The 22532-nt window shown below is 43.9% G+C and overlaps 1 protein-coding gene across 1 annotated transcript in view; it reads right to left on the bottom strand.

Annotated features, from left to right (window-relative positions):
• Positions 1-22532, bottom strand: part of LOC135556293 (capping protein, Arp2/3 and myosin-I linker protein 3-like) — a 57338-nt gene that overhangs the window by 10229 nt on the left and 24577 nt on the right. The window contains 14 exon segments of the mRNA XM_064989372.1: positions 540-619; positions 6716-6903; positions 7301-7367; positions 7442-7561; positions 7830-7917; positions 8136-8311; positions 8432-8545; positions 10633-10752; positions 20138-20236; positions 20469-20562; positions 21118-21186; positions 21280-21452; positions 22014-22068; positions 22320-22419. Coding sequence (XP_064845444.1) covers positions 540-619; positions 6716-6903; positions 7301-7367; positions 7442-7561; positions 7830-7917; positions 8136-8311; positions 8432-8545; positions 10633-10752; positions 20138-20236; positions 20469-20562; positions 21118-21186; positions 21280-21452; positions 22014-22068; positions 22320-22419 — 1543 coding nt within the window.

Genomic DNA, 22532 nt, shown 5'->3' with positions numbered 1-22532 from the left:
ATGTCTATATCATAAGCCTGTTCAGTTTGTCCCTAGTCAGCACCTGTACTTTCAATTATTCACCCTGTCATCAGTCCCTGTATGTTGCTCTGGGCAGCTGCCTCACTGAAACACTTCCTGGCAGTGAGAGACGTTGCAAATATACAATTCATGGCACACAACACTTTATCCAGAGTACATTCATTTAGAAATATGCTTAACAGTAAATGTAATAATACTAAAAGCATCTACTTAACCAGATGATCTGCTGTGTGGATATACTCTAGCATGGACCAGCATTACTCTGCCGGCATGTGACAAGAGGAGTGGGTACTCTCTAAAGCTATTAGTAAAGGCAGAGCGCACCTAAAATCCTTATCCTGAAAGTAGTCTATGGACTAATGGAAAGTAGGCCTATGCTAAATGACTTGAGTTGTACTTACTTTGGAGGTGATTCATGCAAATAGTGTGCCATTCACTCCTATTTGTTTTTGAGAGAGAGAGAGAGAGAGAGAGAGAGAGAGAGAGAGAGAGAGAGAGAGAGAGAGAGAGAGATCTACCTATCAGGGAGAACTCTCTTGGAGTAGAAATCTGGGAGTCCATCATCAAGAGGAGTGACAGATCCATTTTCAGTGCAATGCTGGGGACGAGGAGAGATATTTCAGAATTACGATACTATTCTTAAGCCTCCATTTATATTCCAGAAATAAAGACTGATGTCCCACACTGTTTGTAAGTGCTTATTGGAGGGGCTTACAATGTATTTTTTAATGTTCTGTTGGTAATAATACAAATGGTTTATACTAGCTTCAGAGAGATGACTTAACCCAATTGGAGTAATTCACTTAGTATAGATTACCCTGGACCCAATCCAATTCATTCTGAAAAACAGAGCAGCACGCTGCCACTGCCGGGAGGCCCTAACATTTGGGAATATGGGGTGAGAATTATGCATGAACCATAAATTAAGTCAAAGTTGTATTATCATTACTTTAATCACATGAATAATGGTTCATTTGGAATAGAAAATGTGCTTGGGCACACATGCAAAATGTATAAATAATGGCTATACTAAATGCTTGTTAAATAAACCAGATGTATCAATATTAACATCAGGTCTATTTAACAAGCAATTAATATAGCCATTAGTTATACATTTTGCTTGTATCAAAAGGGAATATTATCTTTGTAGTGGTCATTAGCTATGCAAATAACATCTGTATTCTGTTTTATTAATATGCAAGTATCTCGATGTAACTCCATGAGTTAAGTTCACTTACATTGACTATGTGTTGCCATATCAGTGTCTCCTTAAATGTATAATTTATTAGCTAATTTATCTACTTCTTTATGCTTCTGTACTCAGATGAGAAATCTACTACAGCAGGGGCCTCTCGGTGTATACAATATTCATGAGTGAATATATACAGTGGGGAGAACAAGTATTTGATACACTGCCGATTCTACAGGTTTTCCTACTTACAAAGCATGTAGAGGCCTGTCATTTTTATCATAGATACACTTCAACTGTGAGAGACGGAATCGAAAACAAAAATCCAGAAAATCACATTGTAGGATTTTTCAGTAATTAATTTGCATTTTATTGCATGACATAAGTATTTGATACATCAGAAAAGCAGAACGTAATATTTGGTACAGAAATCTTTGTTTGCAATTTCAGATATCATACGTTTCCTGTAGTTCTTGACCAGGTTTGCACACACTGCAGCAGGGATTTTGGCCCACTCCTCCATACAGACCTTCTCCAGATCCTTCAGGTTTCGGGGCTGTTGCTGGGCAATATGGACTTTCAGCTCCCTCCAAAGATTTTCTATTGGGTTCAGGTCTGGAGACTGGCTAGGCCACTCCAGGACCTTGAGATGCTTCTTACGGAGCCACTCCTTAGTTGCCCTGGCTGTGTGTTTCGGGTTGTTGTCATGCTGGAAGACCCAGCCACGACCCATCTTCAATGCTCTTACTGAGGGAAGGAGGTTGTTGGCCAAGATCTTGCGATACATGGCCCCATCCATCCTCCCCTCAATACGGTGCAGTCGTCCTGTCCCCTTTGCAGAAAAGCATCCCCAAAGAATGATGTTTCCACCTCCATGCTTCACGGTTGGGATGGTGTTCTTGGGGTTGTACTCATCCTTCTTCTTCCTCCAACCACGGCGAGTGGAGTTGAACTAGGGAGAACTTCTTCCATTTTCTAATAATTGCTCCAACAGTTGTTGCCTTCTCACCAAGCTGCTTGCCTATTGTCCTGTAGCCCATCACCGCATAGTGCAGGTCTACAATTTTATCCCTGATGTCCTTACACAGCTCTCTGATCTTGGCCATTGTGGAGAGGTTGGAGTCTGTTTGATTGAGTGTGTGGACAGGTGTCTTTTATACAGGTTATGAGTTCAAACGGGTGCAGTTAATACAGGTAATGAGTGGAGAACAGTAGGGCTTCTTAAAGAAAAACTAACAGGTCTGTGAGAGACGGAATTCTTACTGATAGGTGGTGATCAAATACTTATGTCATGCAAAAAAATGCTAATTAATTACTTAAAAATCATACAATGTGATTTTCTGGATTTTTGTTTTAGATTCCGTCTCTCACAGTTGAAGTGTACCTATGATAAAAATTACAGACCTCTACATGCTTTGTAAGTAGGAAAACCTGCAAAATCAGCAGTGTATCAAATACTTGTTCTCCCCACTGTAAGTGAATATAGATCCTGTATTTCCATATTCATAGTTAAGCATCACACACAGTCAGCAGTTCCGTAGTATACAGTACCATTCAAAAGTTTGGGGTCACTTAGAACTGTCCTTGTTTTTTTAAATAAAAGCACATTTTTTGTCCATTGAAATAACATCAAATTGATCAGAAATACAGTGTAGACATTGTCAATGCTGTAAATGACTATTGTAGCTGGAAACGGCTGACTTTTTATGCAATATCTACATAGGTGTTGTCGTGTCTTTGGCTATGTCGCATTAAGTGATATTCTATAAAATCCTTTCTCTGTGATTAATATTACCTGATTGGGCTAATCATGTAAATGTAATTAACTACAAAGTCGGGGCACCACAAAATAATATTTAGAGAGCTTTTATCTTCTGAATAAACTCTTAAAGACCTAGTAATATTTTACATCAATAGCAGTCAATATTAATCGTCACCTTATTTCAGTCTCATCTGAAAGTTGTAAATTATTGGTTATCTTCACGAACCCTGGCTAACAAGTTGAATCAGCAATACAAAATTGGGTTGAATTATTTATTTACTAAATACCTAACTAATCACACAGAATTACATATGCACAGAATGAATCATACCTTGATTACAAATTACGTCATAAAGGAAAACGTCCCTAGAGGGCGGAACAGATATGACAGCTGGTTACACAAAGAAAAGGGGCTGGGTTTGAGTGAAAGAGCGGGAAGACTGAGTAACAAAGGAAGAACCCGTGCTATCGTAAATACAGTATCTTATGCATTCTAAATTACCGCCCATTTGGAAAAGGAAAATGCAATAAATATTTACTCTGAGCTGCGCTTCGGTAGGTTGGTCGTAGATGGAAGGCCACGTTGCCCAACCGAGTCCTTTGTCCTTTGAAGAATATATCTGGTGGTAAATTGTATACGTTGTAGTAACATCGTTGTGTGGTAGAAGGGATACTCTGTCTGTTCTTTCCTAGCCCACGTTTGCAGCTGCTGTTGCTAACTCATCGGCTAGGAGGTATCACTTCTGTAGTGAATAAGAGTTCAAAGTTCATACCATTCGCAACCAAAGCTCACGCTGAGGTTGGCTTAGTTCTGTAGTTGACATGTTAGTCCTTTTAACGTATGGTCCGTCGTCATCACATCCTCGGAACAGGAGGTTACATTTTTGTCAAGGCTTTATGTAGTGGAGCGAGAAGGGTGTGTTTGAAAAGTTGTATAACCCATCTCTCTTCACAGGGGCAGGCCACTGATTGAGCAGAGCCCTAACCTTATGAAAACCCAAATCTCTCATTTGGAAGCTAAAATTACATTTAATCTCTTCACCAATAATTTTATATTCAAACATGTAAATTGAACAACAATTCCACGTGAATCCGATAACTACAATGTGCAGACTTTCCACTGTAGAGTTTATGTAATCCTATCATTGATGAGAATGTCTCAGATGACAACCGAACTGACATCATATTCATTAAGTACCACCGCATATGTTCAATTGGTCGGATTACCAGAATATAGTTCATTTCCCCCACCTTCTGATGTTCCCAGAATCTCTATGTTAACCAAGAGATTTTCAAATGTCACATTAGTAGGGTAGAGAGAGGAAAAAGGGGGGAAGAGTTATTTATGATTGTCATAAACCTACCCCCAGGCCAACGTCATGACAGTGTACAGAGGCCCATTATCAGCAACCATCACTCCTGTGTTCCAATGGCACATTGTGTTAGCTAATCCAAGTTTATAATTTTAAAAGGCTAATTGATCATTAGAAAACCCTTTTTGCAATTATGTTAGCACAGCTGAAAACTGTTGTTCTGATTAAAGAAGCAATAAAACTGGCCTTCTTTAGACTAGTTGAGTATCTGGAGCATCAGCATTTCAGGGTTCGAATACAGGCTCAAAATGGACAGAAACAAAGAACTTTATTCTGAAACTTGTCAGTCTATTCTTGTTCTTGTTCTTGTTCCATGCGAGAAATTACCAAGAAACTGAAGATCTCATACAACGCTGTGTCCTACTCCCTTCACAGAACAATGCAAACTAGCTCTAACCAGAATAGAAAGAGAAGTGGGAGGCCCCAGTGCATAACTGAGAAAAAGGACAAGTACATTAGAGTGTCTAGTTTGGCGCCTCACAAGTCCTCAACTGGCAGCTTCATTAAATAGTACCCGCAAAACACCAGTCTCAACATCAGCAGTGAAGAAAAAGAAAAAAGCCATATCTCAGAAAAAGCAATCTCATACTGGCCAATAAAAAGAGAAGCTAAATATGGGCAAAAGAACACAGACTCTGGACAGAGGAACTCTGCCCTAGAAGGCCAGCATCCCGGACACTCTAATGTACTCCTCTTGCTCAGTTGTGCACCAGGGCCTCCCACTCCTCTTTCTATTTTGGTTAGAGACAGTTTGCGCTGTTCTGTGAAGGGAGTAGTACACAGCTCTTCAGTTCAAGAGATCTTCAGTTTCTTGGCAATTTCTCACATGGAATAGCCTTCATTTCTCAGAACAATAATAGACTGATGAGTTTCAGAAGAAAGTTATTTTTTCTGGCCATTTTGAGCCTGTAATCAAACCCACAAATACTGATGCTCCAGATTTTATTTTATTTATTTATCCATTATTTTACCAGGTAAGTTGACTGAGAACACATTCTCATTTGCAGTAACAACCTGGGGAATAGTTACAGGGGAGAGGAAGGGGATGAAAGCCAATTGTCAACTGGGGATTATTAGGTGACCGTGATGGTTTGAGGGCCAGATTGTGAATTTAGCCAGGACACCAGGGTTAACACCCCTACTCTTACAATAGGTGACATGGGATCTTTAATGACCTCAGAGAGTCAGGACACCCATTTAACGTCCCATCCGAAAGACAACACCCTACACAGGGCAGTGTCCCCAATCACTGCCTTGGGGAATTGGGATATTTTTTTAGACCAGTGGAAAGAGTGCCTCCTACTGGCTCTCCAACACCACTTCCAGCAGCATCTGGTCTCCCATCCAGGAACTGACCAGGACCAAACCTGCTTGGCTTCAGAAGCAAGCCAGCAGTGGTAGACAGTGTGGTATGCTGCTGGTAAATACTCAAATACTCAACTAGTCTAAAGAAGGCCCGTTTTATTGTTTCTTTAATCAGCTTGCAGTCTCAAAATGGCCAGAAACAAAGAACTTTCTTCTGAAACTCAGTCATCAGTCTATTCTTGTTCTGATAAATTAAGGCTATTCCATGCGAGAAATTGCCAAGAAACTGAAGATCTCTTACAAAGCTGTGTACTACTCCCTTCACAGAACAGAGCAAACTGTCTCTAACTAGAATGGAAAGAGGAGTGGGATGCCCCGGTGCACACATTAGAGTGTCCGCGATGCTGGCCTTCTAGGCAGAGTTCCTCTGTCCAGTGTCTGTGTTCTTTTGCCCATCTTAAGCTTCTCTTTTTATTGGCCATTCTGAGATAAGACTTTTTCTGAGATATGGCTTTTTTCATTTTTTTCAATCTTGACGTTGAGACTGGTGTTTTGGGGGTACTATTTAATGAAGCTGCCAGATGAAGACAAGAATAGACTGACAAGTTTCAGAAGAAAGTTCTAGACATTTTGAGCCTGTAATCAAACCCACAAATGCTGATAAAGAAGGCCAGTTTTATTGCTTCTTCAATCAGAACAATAGTTTTCAGCTGTGCTAACATAATTGCAAAAGGGTTTTCTAATGATCAATTAGCCTTTTAAAATTATAAACTTGGATTAGTTAACACAACGTGCCATTGGACCACAGGAGTGATGGTTTCTGATAATGGGCCTCTGTACGCCTATGTAGATATTCCATAAAATATTTGCCGTTTCCAGCTACAAAAGTCATTTACAACATTAACAATGTCTACACTGTATTTATGATCAATTTCATGTTATTTTAATGGACCAAAAAAAAGGGCTTTTCTTTCAAAACCAAGGACATTTCTAAGTGACCCCAAACTTTTGAACGGTAGTGTATATTCCATACGGGGTGAGATCCTAATGTCAGCTTACTCTTACTGTGTCAGAGGGGGCGTGTCCTGCTCTGTGTCTCCGTGGGGGCCTCGGCCTAACCCGCGTCACATGATGTAGAGGTGCACCCTGGGTAGGGAGTTCAGACAGCCCCTCACAGGATGCGGAGCGAGAGAGGGCTGAGAAAGAAGAGGACGTAGAGGGGGGCGGGGAGGAGCTGGAGTCATCACACAGGCCTGAAAGAGAGAGCGAAAAAAAGATGGAAAGATGACGAGATGAGAGCGAAACAGATGCATAAAAGGGAGAGAAATGGAGAAGGAAGCGGCGAGGGGGTATAAGTTCCCTTAGCAGTCATCTGGTGCTGTCATCTGTGCTTGAAATAAACACAGTTTAAAAACTACAACAATTGGCAACTGCACTCAAATATGTTGAGGCAGTAATGGGTTCAGGTTGGCATGCACACAAGCCATTAGTGGCTCACTCAGAGAGAGAGAAGGAAGGAGAATGAGGGAGAGGGAAAGAGGGAGAGAAAAACAGACACAGCAGGACACAGTCACTAATGGACCTATAAAAGAGAGAGAGCTGGGAGGAAGAGAGAGAAATAGAGAGATAGTGGGACGGAGATATACTCACTCAGTCTGGTTGAAACAGGTCGTATTCGCCTAGTTCTAGAGCTGTGCTTCTTAATGGCAATTGTGTCCTAGAGAGGGAAGAGAAAGATGTCAAAACACCAACACACATCCTACACAGACAACGTCAACACACAATGCTTACTATGCTGGTGCCCAGCTCCTCGTCTGTGATGTCCAGAGAGTCTCTGTGTCTGTGTGACCTCCGGCCTGTCCCTCCATCACATGTCCCCTCCCAACGCTTCACCTGGGACACCTGACGAGTCTGGGACAGGGAGCAGACGCTACACATGAATACATGTATTATGAAGGTTGTTATACAGCAACGCTCATAAAGGTGTTATGACTGGTTTCATAAAGGTGCTATAAAGGTTGTTGTGAAGGATACTGCTAAAGTGGATACTGGTGTTATGAATGCTTTATTTGTGCCCCTTCAAGTAAAGTGTTACTGGTTATGGTAGGCAAAAGGTGACAGAATCGATATCCGGCCTATAGACAGACAGACACACAGACAGACGGCAGCATGTCTATACCAGGGTCTTTTGAGTGGCGTAGAGCTCCTGCAAGATCTGATCCACAATGGAGTTGGTGAGATAGGAAACCACTGAGAGCTTCACCTCTCTGGGAGAGGGGGAGAGAGACAAAGAGAGGGAGAGGGAGCAGGAGAGGGAGGCAGGGCGGAGAGGAGGGGGAAGACAGTATGATGGAATTAGTTCACAGATACCCACACTGATTAAATTAAACAAATAAGACTGCATCGCTTATCTTCCTCCTTCAGCTCCCCCTCTTTTTCCTTCCTTCCTTCCATCCCTCCCTCCCTCCATCCCTCCCTTTCTTACTCCAGCGCGCGGTGGATGTCCTGAGCTGCTCGCTCCATCAGGGCCATACGGATGGCTGAGCGAGGGATGGACACACGCTCAGAGACAGACGAGAGTGGAGGACTCAATCTCTCTGCTGCAGAGGAGGACAGCGGACACAGCTCACGACAGAGAGACACCATGGAGTCAACTATCACCTGTCAATCAACAAGCCAATTAAACAATCAATAAATCAATGAAATATTCAACCATTCCATAAAAATATGAAGAAGTAAATCAAAAGTTTATATAAATATGGGATGTATTGAGGATTGCACCTGTAGTTCCTTGTCAGCTGCCTTGGCCAGTTCTCCTGCCAGTGAGTCCAGTCTCTGTCTGACTGGCCCATCTACTGACAGCACATGAGCGAGCTCACAGAGGGAGGGGTACAGCTGAAACAGAGAGAGAGAAAAAAAGAGAGAAAGAGTCAAATTAATACACAAATAATGGGGTTGATGTGTGCCATTGGGATCAAAATGTCAAAATGATTTCAATGCAGTTCCACATGTATAAAAGTTGATATATGCAAATGTAACCATTAACTGCACCAATACAACAACATAGACAAAGGACTATACATATTTTAAGCAGGGTTCATACAGACATTGGCAAGTCAAATTCAATGTTATACAATTATATAATTTAAATAATTAAGGCCTAATATATATCCCCAACCCCTCCCCCTAAAAAGCATGCAAAAAGTGTCAAAAGGTAGGCCATTATTAACACTTTAAGAATAATGCATTTTTTTAGGCCTTGCCAATGCATTGATATTCAAATTATTATTATAATACATTCCAAAATATGTGAGAATAATGTGGACATTGCCTGACTAAATCGATTATGGTGATTTTTCTGTAGCCGACGCGGGCACACATAATAAAGTTGTGAATAGCGGTAGCATTAATCTCACCATTTGAATGTTGAGCATCGCTGTTTTTCTAATGCGAATTTGACCAAATACCAGGTTCCTTTTTAATCAAAGGATTTGTATGGAAAGCCAAGTTCAAGGCAACATTAGATCTTGTCGTCCTCAAAATAACCGCACATAGTTTTACTCGACAGAGGAGCGCAACACCATTCAATTGAAGCAGCGGGAAACAAACGAAAGTGGTCACGTCTCTCACAGAAATGTATAAAAAACTAAAATCACGGATAATTATAAAGGAGCAGGAGAACTTACAAAATTGGCTACAACAATTACAATGACTTTTCAAGCACCAAAATTTAGAAAATGTCTGATTTTCAAGGGATGGCCTATTCCGGTAATTGAAGTACAACTTCAAGTAGGCTACTTCAAGCCACTTGTATTTTTTTAAATTGCAGGTGTAACAATGGAAACCAAAATGTATTTGTCATGTTATTTCATTACCAGATCATATTGTGGATAAGCCCATTATATTATGTAATTTGTTGTCATTATATCCAGAATAATTCATAGGAATAGCGTTGGGTGTTGCGCAATAGTCCAATTGCGCACAGTAGACTCCGTGTCCAATCCGAGGCAGAAAAACATATGAAAACATGAACACATTAACTTGATGCTTTCTCTGTTAAATCTAAAAAAAGACACTACTGTAAATCAAGCAGACAACAACAGGTGATCAATTTGCTAGGGATATTAGATCCAATGTGGATCCAGGCACACCAGCGTAAGGAATGAGACACCAACATTTTCTGGAAATTCCTCATGAACACTTTTTTTTCCAGCACTTGGGCTGTTGTTGCATTGCATGTGCTATCACAACAGCTGTTTATCACTTGACTGTCATTCAGAAAATTCCTTCCTGGTTCAGATGATGACGTGTAAAAATACCATGGCATATCTAATCAGCTGGACACCAAATGCACATCCAACAAGTATTATGCATAATTATTGAAGAACCATTTTAATGACAGTATCGATTTTAAGTATCAAGGTAAGGTGACTCTGTTGGTTACAAGCATTTGATTATGCAATCGCGTTTATTATTTTAGATTTGTGTGCCCATGAAAACTGGTTTTACCCCGTAACATAAGAAGACGCGAAATGTTAGGTAGTTACAGTGCATTTCTGAGATCTCTATACAAGAAAAAGCCAGAGGCAGTATTCTTATAGAGTTAAATTTCTAATTGAACTGATTAATGCTTAATATATGACGACAATTTACACTGCCATAAATGCAAGGACAGAAAAGTAATGTTTCATGTCACACGATTGTGGGCAAATCCGTCAAGACACTAAACATGATTAACGGATAAACAGGTTTTAAATCAACTCGTGAATTGTATTGAATATAGCTATCACCCCACTTTATATCGTAATGTAATGACATGGCAAAATTTGCCAGATTATTATCAATGACGTATCAACAGCTGTAACAAGTTGTCCAGTGTGTGAAATCCTCACTGATACCCTAGTAGGAAGACCACATACACTTAAACACTCAACTACAATCGAGAGATTAGAGAAATGATTCACGTATGCACACACGCTCACCGCGCGAGAGTTCCTGGCCTCCTTCAGCACTTGTTTAGCAGCTTGAATCTCCTCCATCTCCCCTACTCCACGCAGCACACATACCTGCTGCTGCACACGCACACACAGACGCTCCATCACCTGGGAAACAGAGAACAGAGAATGCATACATACTGTGTGTGATTGAGAGACAATGAGTTGAGCCATCATCAGAGCAATATTATTGAGAGACAATGAGTTGAGCCCTCATTAGAGCAATAAGCCATCATTAGAGCAATATTATTGAGAGACAATGAGTTGAGCCCTCCTTAGAGCAATAAGCCAAACTGGTTTCACCCCGTAACATAAGAAGACACGAAATGTTAGGTAGTTACAGTGCATTTCTGAGATCTCTATACAAGAAAAAGCCAGAGGCAGTATTCTTATAGAGTTACATTTCTAATTGAACTGATTAATGCTTAATATATGACGACAACTTACACTGCCATAAATGCAAGGACAGAAAAGTAATGTTTCATGTCACACGATTGTGGGCAAATCCGTCAAGACATGATTAACGGATAAACAGGTTTTAAATCAACTCATTGTCTCTCAATTACACACATAAAACTAACACACATATACAGTGCATTCGGGAAGTATACAGACCCCTTGACTTTTTCCACATTTTGCAACATTACAGCCTTACTCTAAAATGTATTAAATAGTTTTTCCCCCTCATCAATCTACACACAATATCCCATAATAACAAAGTAAAAACAGGTGTTTTAGAAATGTTTGCAAATGTATTAAAAAGAAAAAACTGAAATATCACATTTACATAAGATTTCAGACCCTCAGTACTTTGTTGAAGCACCTTTGGTAGCGATTACAACCTCAAGTCTTCTTGGGTATGACACTACAAGCTTGGCACACCTGTTCTTGGGGAGTTTCTCCCACTCTTCTCTGCAGCAGCTCCTCTGAAGCTCTGTCAGGTTGGACGGGCAGCTATTTTCATGTCTCTCCAGAGATATTAGATCGGGTTCAAGTCCAGGCTCCGGCTGGGCCACTCAAGGACCTTCAGAGACTTGTCCCGAAGCCACTCATTTTGTGGTTGTCTTGGCTGTGTGCTTAGGGTCGTTGTCCTGTTGGAAGGTGAACCTTCGCCCCAGTCTAAGGTCCTGAGCACTCTGGAGCAGGTTTTTATCAAGGATCTCTGTGTACTTTGCTTGGTTTATCTTTCCCTCGATCCTGACTAGTCTCCCAGTCCCTGCCGCTGAAAAACATCCCCACAGCATGATGCTGCCACCACCATGCTTCACTCTACGGATGGTGCCAGGTTTCCTCCAAACGCTTGGCATTCAGGCCAAAGAGTTCAATCTTGGTTTCATCAGACCGGAGAATCTTGTTTGTCATTTTCTGAATTCTTTAGGGGCCTTTTGGCAAACTCCAAGTGGGCTGTCATGTGCCTTTTACTGATGAGTGGCTTCCGTCTGGCCACTATACCATAAAGTCCTGATTGGTAGAGTGCTGCAGAGATGGTTGTCCTTCTGGAAGGTTCTCCCATCTCCACAGAGGAACTCTGAAACTGTGTCAGACTGACCATTGGGTACTTGGTCACCTCCCTTACAAAGCCCCTTTTCCCCCGATTGCTCAGTTTGGCCAGGGGGACAGCTCTAAGAAGAGTCTTGGTGGTTCCAGACTTCTTCCATTTAAGAACAATGGAGGCCACTATGTTCTTGGGGACCTTCAATGCTTCAATACATGGAATTTTGGATTGGTCTCATGTACTAAACTGTGACGATCAAGCTTGGTATCTTTTTAAAGATCTGTTTCTGTCTTCACTTGACTCTCTGGCTCCGATGAAACAAATTTGAATCAAACAGCGGTCAGAGAAATGGATCACTTCCGAGATCTTAGTTCTCATAAGGAAAAGGGATCGATTACCTGGCCAGCTTCAGAAGGACACATCTACAACCAGATTTTGATGGTTATATTAACTGTAGAAACAAGACAAGATACAAAATGGATAAGGCTAAATTCCAACATTATATAGACGCTGTTAATGACAACTTACATCGGCCTTGTAAACTGTGGAAAATGTTAAAGGACATTGGCTCCAAAACTCCCCCAAAAGGTAAAATCCTGTACTATTGGTCTGGATATTGATGATGTTTTATGTTATGACCAGGCAAAGGTTGGAGATTATTTTACCACATTTTTTACCAGTATAACCTCGTCTCTGGTTAAGAAGTTACCCACCTGCTCTGGACACTATAGCCAGTCTTTCATGAGCAACTTTTACCGTAGCAAAGGTATCACTAATTATTTGTTAGAGCTGTGCATGGTAACAAAGGGCAACGTTTCAAATCTACTATGCTTAATGAGCACAAACAAAGAAACTGGGCTGGATAACCTTCCTGCAAGATTCATAAAGGATAGTGCTTGTGTCACTGCTAAAATGATAACGCATATTGTAAACCTTTCTATTAGTCGTGGTACATTTCCCAAGGATCTCACAACAGCCTGGGTGGTTCCACTCCACAAGAAGAGCAGTAAAACAAATGTAGGAAACTACAGGCCTGTGACAATCCTCAGCACCCTTTCCAAAGTTGTTGAGAGATGATTTGTTTTATCAATTTAAGGGATACCTTAATTGAGCACAAACTTCTTTATGAACTACAATCTGGCTTTAGAACAGCTCATTCCAGTGATACTTGCCTTATCCACCTGTTTGACCACATTAAGCAGGAACGTGAGAAGGTGAACTATACAGGTAGGGTCATGTTAGATTCGCACAAAGCTTTTGACACAGTGGACCATGATATTCTCCTGATGAAACTGAAATGCATGGGTCTAAATGATGTAGCAGTGAATTGGTTTAGGTCTTATCTGACCAACAGAACACAAGTATGCAATGTTGGTGGGGTTCTGTCAGACAAAGAAAAATCAGGTGGAATTTTCGGGCCGCTCCTATTTCTTCTATACGTTAATGATATGTCAGATACAGTAATGTGCAAACTCTTGCTTTATGCTGATGATTCAGACTTACTGGTATCAGGGAAGGATACAGTTTACATGGAGGAGACCCTGACTAAGGATTAGTATTTTGTTAGAGATTGGTTGGTCTGACAACAAATTGTCACTACATTTGGGAAAAACTTAAAAGATTTTGCTTGGAAGAAAACGTAGATTGCTTAGGGCTGACTAGATAACGGTAAACTGTGCAGGCAATGAGATTGAATCTAAAACAAGTGTATCTTTTCTTGGTGTGTCCCGAGATCAATACCTTTCTGGAAACCTGATTGCTGCCAGAATTCTTTCTAAAATGGCGAAAAAAATTGAAAATTTGATATCGTGACACTAGATATTTTAACATTAAAGTTAAGAAACTGCTTGTCTCAACATTGATTCAGTGTCCTTTTGATAAATCCTGCTCTGCCTGGTATAGTGGGCTATCAAAAAAGCTGAAAAAGAGAATGCACGTCATGCAAAATAATGTTATCAGGTACTGTACAGTATATGCTGAATGTCCCCCCTAGGACCCACATAGGGATACAGGAATTCCGGGAGGTGGGCTTGTTGCCTTTGGAGTCAAGAGTGGACCAATTTATTTGAATGATCGGTATGATGTGCAATTAATAGATTGTTTTAATGTGAAATGAATATGGGTGATTTTTAAGGTTAGGGAGAAGTGCAAAGAATAGTGCCACTTTTTAGAATGTCAATATAAATGAACGTATTTAAGGTTGTTTGTAATTTTGTCTTGCCTTTTAATCATTATATGTGTTATTGTTTTAACCATCGAGGACCACTTTGGAAACAAGCGTTTTAATTAATACTTTCAAGTGATATCCTCTGGATCCACATCGTACATTTTGTTGTATTTGTCTGTTACCCAAAATAAATTCAATTCAATGCTGCATCATTTTTTTGGTACCCTTCCCCAGATCTGTGCCTCGACACATTCCTGTCTCGGGGCTGTCAGGATTTGGCCAGGGTTGTTCCGGGTTTTGGTCACTAGATGCCCCCATTGTGCTTTTTGACCTTATGTTTTTTCCCTTGTTCCCCATTATTATTTGCACCTGTGCCTCGTTTCCCCTGATTGTATTTAAACCCTTAGTTTCCCTCAGTTCTGTGCTCTGTGTTTGTATGTTAGCACCCAGCCCTAGTGTTCTGTGTTTTCTTGTCGATTCCGGTGGATGCTCTTGTGGAATTCTGTTTTTGTTTTTGAGTATCTCTTGAGGCTTTTTTGTGCTATTCCTACCACCTTTTGGATTTGCCATTTTTGTATTGAAGGACTTCTCCTTTTTACTTTATTAAATACACCGTCTTAAGTACTGCTGTGTCTGCCTCATCTTCTGGGTTCTGCTGACTATTCGTGGCTCAGTTGGTTAAGTGACTGTTTCTCACTCCGGAGACCCAGGTTCGTAACCGGGTCCTGACAGAAACACAGAGCCAAAAATGAACCCAGAGGCAGCCAGTTCCCAGGACCTTTTTGCCATGCTGTCCCACCACCAGGAGACTGTCCAACGCCACGAAGCCGCCCTTGTTCAGCAAGAGGCCTTAATGGCTAGACATTCTCATCTTCTGTCGGAGATGCTGACTTCCATTAAGCAAATATCTGATCGTCTTACCCCGGCAACAGTTCCCGTCCCAGTACCTCAGATTCACGTACCCATGGCAGTTAACCCCCTGGCTGAACCTCGTCTTCCACCTCCCCAACGGTTCTCAGGTGATCCAAGTGCTTGTAAAGGGTTTCTCACCCAATGTTCTCTCTCCTTTGAGCTACAACCCTCGTCGTTTCCCACCGACCGGTCTAAGATCGCTTATATCATCACCCTGCTGTCGGAAAAAGCCCTGGCCTGGGCTACTGCTGTGTGGGATGCCCATAGTTCCTGCTGTGCCAGCTACTCTGCCTTTGCTGAGGAATTCAAACGAGTGTTTCAAGGCCCAAGCAGTGGTTCTGACTCAGCCAAACAGCTCCTGACTCTCCACCAAGGTTGGCGCAGCGTGACGGACTATGCCATCCAGTTCCGCACGGTGGCAGCAGCAAGTGGCTGGAACAACGAGGCGCTCACGGTGTGCTTTCTGAAAGGCCTTTCCGACACTATCCAAGATGAACTGGCCACTCGGGAACCACCGGACAATCTCGAATCCCTGATCAAGTTGGCCTCACGCATTGACCAGCGTCTGAGAGAGAGAGAACTCAACCGTAGACCTCTAGCCCCTATCAGTCCCAGCTCCGAGTCCCCACCTTTATCCTCGCTGGCTCCATCGGAACCCATGCAGATTGGACGCATCTCCCAGGCTGAGAGAGACCGCCGGATGAGGGAGCGACGCTGTCTATATTGCGGCAAACCGGGCCATTTCCGTTCCACGTGTCCCGGGCTCCAGGGAAACGCTCTGTCCCGTACAGACCGGGGGAACTGTAACGGGAAACATAACCTCCTCCCATCCGTCCAACTCCCGTCTGCTCATTCCAGTCACCCTCTCCTGGGACAACCACAAGCTTCACCTTCAAGCCTTGGTAGACTCTGGAGCCGCAGGTAACTTCATGGATGGTGTCTGGGCGAAGGAGAATGGCGTTCCCTCTGAACCTCTAAGTGAACCCATGAGGGTCACTACATTGGATGGAAGCCCTTTGGGATCTGGACTTGTCACTCATGTCACTACCTCCTTGCGACTTTCAGTTTCACAACACCAGGAATTGATGAACTTTCATTTGATCTCCTGTTCCGAGTTCCCTCTCGTCCTTGGATACCCCTGGCTTCACAGCCATAACCCTCACATCGACTGGTCTGTGGGCACTATCAAGCAGTGGGGTCCTACGTGCCAAGCTACTTGTATTTTCCAGAATTCCCCGAGTTCTACTCCCGAGTCTTTAGAATCCATCGACCTGACCCGAGTTCCCGAGTGTTACCATGACCTCAAACTGGTGTTTAGCAAACAGAGGGCCACCATGCTACCACCCCATAGACCTTACGATTGCCCCATCGACCTGTTTCCGGGCACTTGCCCCCAGGGGTCGGATCTTTTCCCTATCTCCACCCGAACGAGCTGCTATGGATACCTACATCAAGGACGCTCTGGAAGCAGGCCTCATGCGTCCATCCACCTCCCCGGCGGGAGCAGGGTTTTTCTTTGTGGCCAAGAAAGACGGTGGATTACGTCCTTGCATCGACTACCGGGGACTCAATGCCATAACCGTCCGTAACCGTTACCCGCTACCCCTTATGGCCACAGCCTTCGAGCTGCTCCAGGAAGCAGTTGTTTTCACTAAGCTTGACCTGCGGAACGCATACCATCTTGTGCGGATCAGACCTGGTGACGAGTGGAAGACCGCTTTCAACACGCCTACTGGTCACTATGAATACTTGGTGATGCCCTTCGGCCTGACCAACGCCCCAGCGGTGTTCCAAGCGCTCATAAACGATGTGCTTAGGGATATGCTTAACATATTTGTGTTCGTTTACTTGGATGACATCCTCATCTTTTCGAGCTCCCTTCAAGAACACACTAAGCATGTCAGACAAGTACTCAAACGCCTCCTGGACAGCCATCTGTATGTTAAGCCGGAAAAATGTGAATTCCATTCATCCCGAGTACAATTCCTGGGATTTGTAGTGGAACCCGGTCGAGTCCAAATGGACCCCAGGAAGGTAGGGCGGTAGCGGATTGGCCCACCCCAAATCCGTTAAGGAAGTTCAGCGTTTCCTGGGCTTCACAAAGTTTTACCGCAAGTTCATCAAGAACTTCAGCTTGGTGGCAGCCCCTCTCTCAGCTTTAACCAAGGGTGGCAATGCAAGGTTTTTGTGGGGAAGAGAAGCTGAGACGGCCTTCCAAGGACTCAAGCAGCGCGTTCTCTCTGCTCCCATCCTGATACTACCGACTACGGATGAACCATTTGTGGTGGAGGTAGACGCATCAGAGGTTGGTGTTGGAGCTGTCCTGTCTCAGAGGGGTGAAGACAAGAAGCTTCATCCGTGCGCTTTCTTCTCACACCGGCTTACCCCGACTGAGAGGAACTACGATGTGGGGGATCGTGAACTCCTAGCAGTTAAGATGGCATTGAAGGAATGGAGACACTGGCTCGAGGGGCTTCTCACCCGTTTCAAGTGCTTACGGACCACAAAAATCTGGAGTATATCCAGCAGGCGAAGCGGTTGAACTCTAGACAAGCTAGATGGTCTCTTTTCTTCAATCGATTCCAGTTTATCCTCACCTATCGGCCCGGGTCGAAGAATCTCAAACCGGATGCCCTGTCCCGAGTCTACGCTCCTGCCATTCGAGATGACACGGACATGCCTGTCCTTCCTGCTGCTAAGATTGTGGCTCCGATCTCGTGGCAAGTTGAGGATACCGTGAGACGTGCTCAAGCTAGCGAACCGGACCCGAAAGGAGGTCCTGCCAATCGGTTGTTTGTCCCCAAGGCAGTGAGGACTCAGGTCCTTCTGTGGGGGCACTCCTCTCGCCTCACCTGTCATCCGGGCGTAGGTCGCACCTTGGAGTTCATCCACTTTCGTCAATGCCTGTCCCGTGTGCTGCCAGGGCAAATCTTCTCACCTCCGCCCTCAAGGACTCCTTCACCCTTTACCTGTTCCCCACAGACCCTGGTCCCATATCTCATTGGACTTTATTACTGGACTTCCTCCATCCCATGGCAATACTACTATCCTAGTCATAATCGACAGGTTTTCAAAGGCGGCCAGGTTCGTCCCACTGACTAAGTTACCTTCTGCCAAGGAAACGGCTGAGTTGGTAATTAATCATGTGTTCCGAGTCTTCGGCATTCCTCAAGATATGGTTTCTGACAGAGGTCCCCAGTTTGCCTCAAGGTTTTGGAAGGCCTTCTGCCAACTCATGGGGGCTTCTGCCAGTCTATCTTCAGGGTACCATCCGGAGTCCAACGGCCAAACAGAGAGGATGAATCAAGAGCTGGAAACCACCCTCCGATGTATGACTCGTGACAACCCGTCCACATGGTCATCCTTTATTGTTTGGGCCGAATACGCGCACAACACCTTGCGCTCCTCCTCCACTGGTATGTCCCCGCACGAGTGTCAGTTTGGCTATGCTCCTCCATTGTTCCCGGACCAGGAGGCAGAAGTCAGAGTGCCTTCAGCCTTGAAGTTCGTCAGACGCTGTCGGCTTATGTGGAGGAAGACCCGTCTTAATCTTATGCGTTCCTCACAGAGGTACCAACAACAAGCCAACAGACGTCGCCGTCCCGGGCCTACCCTGCGCCCCGGCCAGAGAGTCTGGCTCTCCACAAGAGACTTACCTCTACGGGTGGAGTCTCGCAAGCTGTCCCAAAAATACATCGGTCCCTTCAAGGTTGCCAGGAGAGTTAACCCAGTTTCTTATCGCCTACACTTACCCAGATCCCTTAAGATTAATCCCACATTTCACATTTCATTGTTAAAACCTGTTGTTTTTTCTCCCCTTGTCCCGGCAGACAGACCTCCCCCTCCGCCTCGTGTCATTGGAGGCCAGCTGGCTTATACCGTCCATCGGATACTGGATTCCCGCCGGGTGCAGCGGTCCTGGCAGTATCTGGTGGACTGGGAAGGCTACGGTCCCGAGGAGCGCTCCTGGGTTCCTGCCAAAGACATCCTGGACCCTGACCTCATTCGTCAGTTCAGGGCCCTCCACCCTGAGAGAGCTGGTAGGAACGTCAGGAGCCGTTCCTAGGGGGATTCTGTCAGGATTTGGCCAGGGTTGTTCCGGGTTTTGGTCACTAGATGCCCCCATTGTGCTTTTTGACCTTATGTTTTTTCCCTTGTTCCCCATTATTATTTGCACCTGTGCCTCGTTTCCCCTGATTGTATTTAAACCCTTAGTTTCCCTCAGTTCTGTGCTCTGTGTTTGTATGTTAGCACCCAGCCCTAGTGTTCTGTGTTTTCTTGTCGATTCCGGTGGATGCTCTTGTGGAATTCTGTTTTTGTTTTTGAGTATCTCTTGAGGCTTTTTTGTGCTATTCCTACCACCTTTTGGATTTGCCATTTTTGTATTGAAGGACTTCTCCTTTTTACTTTATTAAATACACCGTCTTAAGTACTGCTGTGTCTGCCTCATCTTCTGGGTTCTGCTGACTATTCGTGGCTCAGTTGGTTAAGTGACTGTTTCTCACTCCGGAGACCCAGGTTCGTAACCGGGTCCTGACAGGGGCTCTACGGATAATTCCTTCAACCTCATGGCTTGGTTTTTGCCTTTCCAAATCATGTCCAATCAATTGAATTTACCACAGGTGGATTCCAATCACATTATAGAAACACCTTAAGGATGATCAATGGAAACAGAACGGACCTGAGTTCAATTTCGAGTCTCATAGCAAAGGGTCTGAAAACTTAGGTAAATAAGGTATTTCTGTTTTTTAGAAATGTATAGGAACCTGTTTTTGCTTTGTCATTATGGAGTGTTGTGTGTAGATTGATTAGGACATTTTATTTTATTTTATCCATTTTAGAATAAGGCTGTAACGTAACAAAATGTTGAAAAAGTCAAGGGGTCTGAATACTTTCAGAATAGACTGTACATTAGCTACCTGTTCAGCAGTGCTGGTGACCAGGCCCTGGTGCAGCCGTAGAGCCTGTCTCTGAGAGAAGCGCTGAGTCTGGTTGTTCCTCAGCAGAGCACGCTGGATCTGATGGCCACAGATATAAACCATTCACTCACACAGGCAATACTACTGTGTGAAAATGTCAATGAAGCAGAGTCAATTGAAATGGAAAGGGCAGGGAGAGAGAGAGAATGATGGTGCCAGTAGAGAAAGGAAGCATTGGAGGAAAGGAGAGGAAATGGAGAGGCAGAAGAAAGGAGAGGATGGTTAACAGAGGGTTGGAGGGAGGATTTAGATGGGAGCATAAGGAGCCCACCTTGGTCAGTGCCTGCTCTGTCCTCTCAGGGGCGCTACGGTACGCCTGGCTGATGTCACTGAGGGGGAGGGGCATGTACTGCAAGGTGAAGTTACTGGGAGAGAACACATCGGAGGTGAGAGAAAGACAAGAGGTTTGAGTTAGGAAGGAGACAGAGAAAGGAAGGAGATGGAGAGGAAGGAGACAGCGAAATAAAGGAGATAGAGAAAGATAGCTGTAGAAAATTGCATTACAGACCCAAGGGTAAGGGTTAATAATCCCTGTGAACGGAATCCCTTCCAAAATAACCCCTTAATACCCCCAATGTGATCTATAGCCTAAACACATCCCTCGGCCATTTGAGATCGCAAGTTTCAATGTGTACAGTAAGCTAGGTCTGGTTCACATGCATCTGAGTTGATATATTAGCCAGCTAATTCTGAAAATTCTTTCTGAACAACAGGACATCAAAATTAGACATAGCTTCAGGCATCCCCATGTCTCTTGGAAGCTATTTATATCAACTCTCTCGCTTCCTGTATTTTGAGCGTACAAATTCATCAAAGGGGTCTGTAAAATAAGCTATAGCGAGCTATAACGGATTTAGAAGACTGAATGTGTGTATGTGTGCGAGCATGCATGTGTGTGTTTGACAAACAAATCGTCTCACTGTTCAAGGGCTCGAGCCACATCCAGGAATCCTGTAGCTGAGGTGTTGTTACGATCCCACGTCACACTCCTTTCAGGACAGGGGAGAGGACGTGTTAAAAACAACCATCCCCATACCTGACAATACCTTCTATCTCTCCCCTTCCCGCTCTCTGTCTCTTGCCTGAGTGTGGTGTTGATCTGTAGGGCTTTGCTCAGCATCTTGGCTCCAATGTCCTCCAGGCTGTTCCCACTCAGGTCCACCTTACGTAGGCAGGTGTTACTACCCAGAGCATTTACTAGCACTGTACCGCGAGAACGCAGCCGCGAGTCAGCCAGGGAGAGGGACTGGAGGGCCTGAGGAGGGACAGGGAAGAGGGAGAGAGAAAGGGAGACGGGAGAGGGCAAGGCAGTGGGGGTGAGATGGTTGGGTGAGAGGTAAGGGTGGAGACCAGGTGAAAGGTAAGGCATAAGAAGAGGGTCGGACAGGACAGAGGACAGAGAAGGAGATGACAGCGGAGAGAGATGGTAAAACGCTGTTGTGAACAGTTGGGAGCAGTGCTGAGGAGAAACATAGGAACTCAGCATTTGTAATAAACAGAGCGATGTGTCATAGCTTTGTACACAAAGTGAATCATTCAGAAGGCACAATATATTACATTCCACAGTAATAGAGCCTTGGAGTGATATACATTAAGGAAAACACAATTTTGTAGAAGATAAAGAGTTTGAGAGAGTACCATGTCAAATACAGTATGTGTGTGTGGTGAATGTCAGTATTTGACCATGAGTTTTCACTAAGTAAATGAATGTCTATAGTGTTTGTGTGTTTGTGTAAAAACTCTGCAGTACAATCAGTGAATATAAAATGGAATATTATATTGTGTAATGTGTGAATGTTGACGCATTCTCACTCACACATTCCTCCTCCTGTATGAGTTGGACCAGCTTCTGTAGGATTTCCTCCAGCACCCTGTAGATAGAGCCATGGGGAGAGAGGCAGTTCAGGCTACACTCAGCAGGAGCTCTGGCACTAGTCATTTCCTGCCGCTATCGTAATCATCCCAGTCTGCCTGAGGAAAATCAAGCTGTGAAGCAAACTGACACACGCACACACATGCACGTGCACATGCATGCACCCACAAACAGACACCCACACACACACACACACACACACACACACACACACACACACACACACACTGTGCCTTTGTAGTGCTTTACCTGCTGCTCTTGATGTTGAAGTTCTTGCCCAGATACAGATGCTTTAGGGAGGTGTGTCTGGAGAGAGCTGGTAGGACTGAGAGAAGGTCTGCATCCAGCCCTGTAAACACGAACCACACACCCAACTACATCAAATAAACGCTTTCTCTTCACAATTGGCGACCTGAATATTGCAGCTCAACGGGTGTAACTTTTGTTGACAATTTCGATAGC

The sequence above is a fragment of the Oncorhynchus masou genome, chromosome 15, assembly GCF_036934945.1.
Source record: "Oncorhynchus masou masou isolate Uvic2021 chromosome 15, UVic_Omas_1.1, whole genome shotgun sequence".
In the NCBI taxonomy this organism is placed as follows: Eukaryota; Metazoa; Chordata; class Actinopteri; order Salmoniformes; family Salmonidae; genus Oncorhynchus; species Oncorhynchus masou.
The sequence above is the reverse complement of the archived record's forward strand: the minus strand, read 5'-3'. Positions and strand labels throughout refer to the sequence as shown.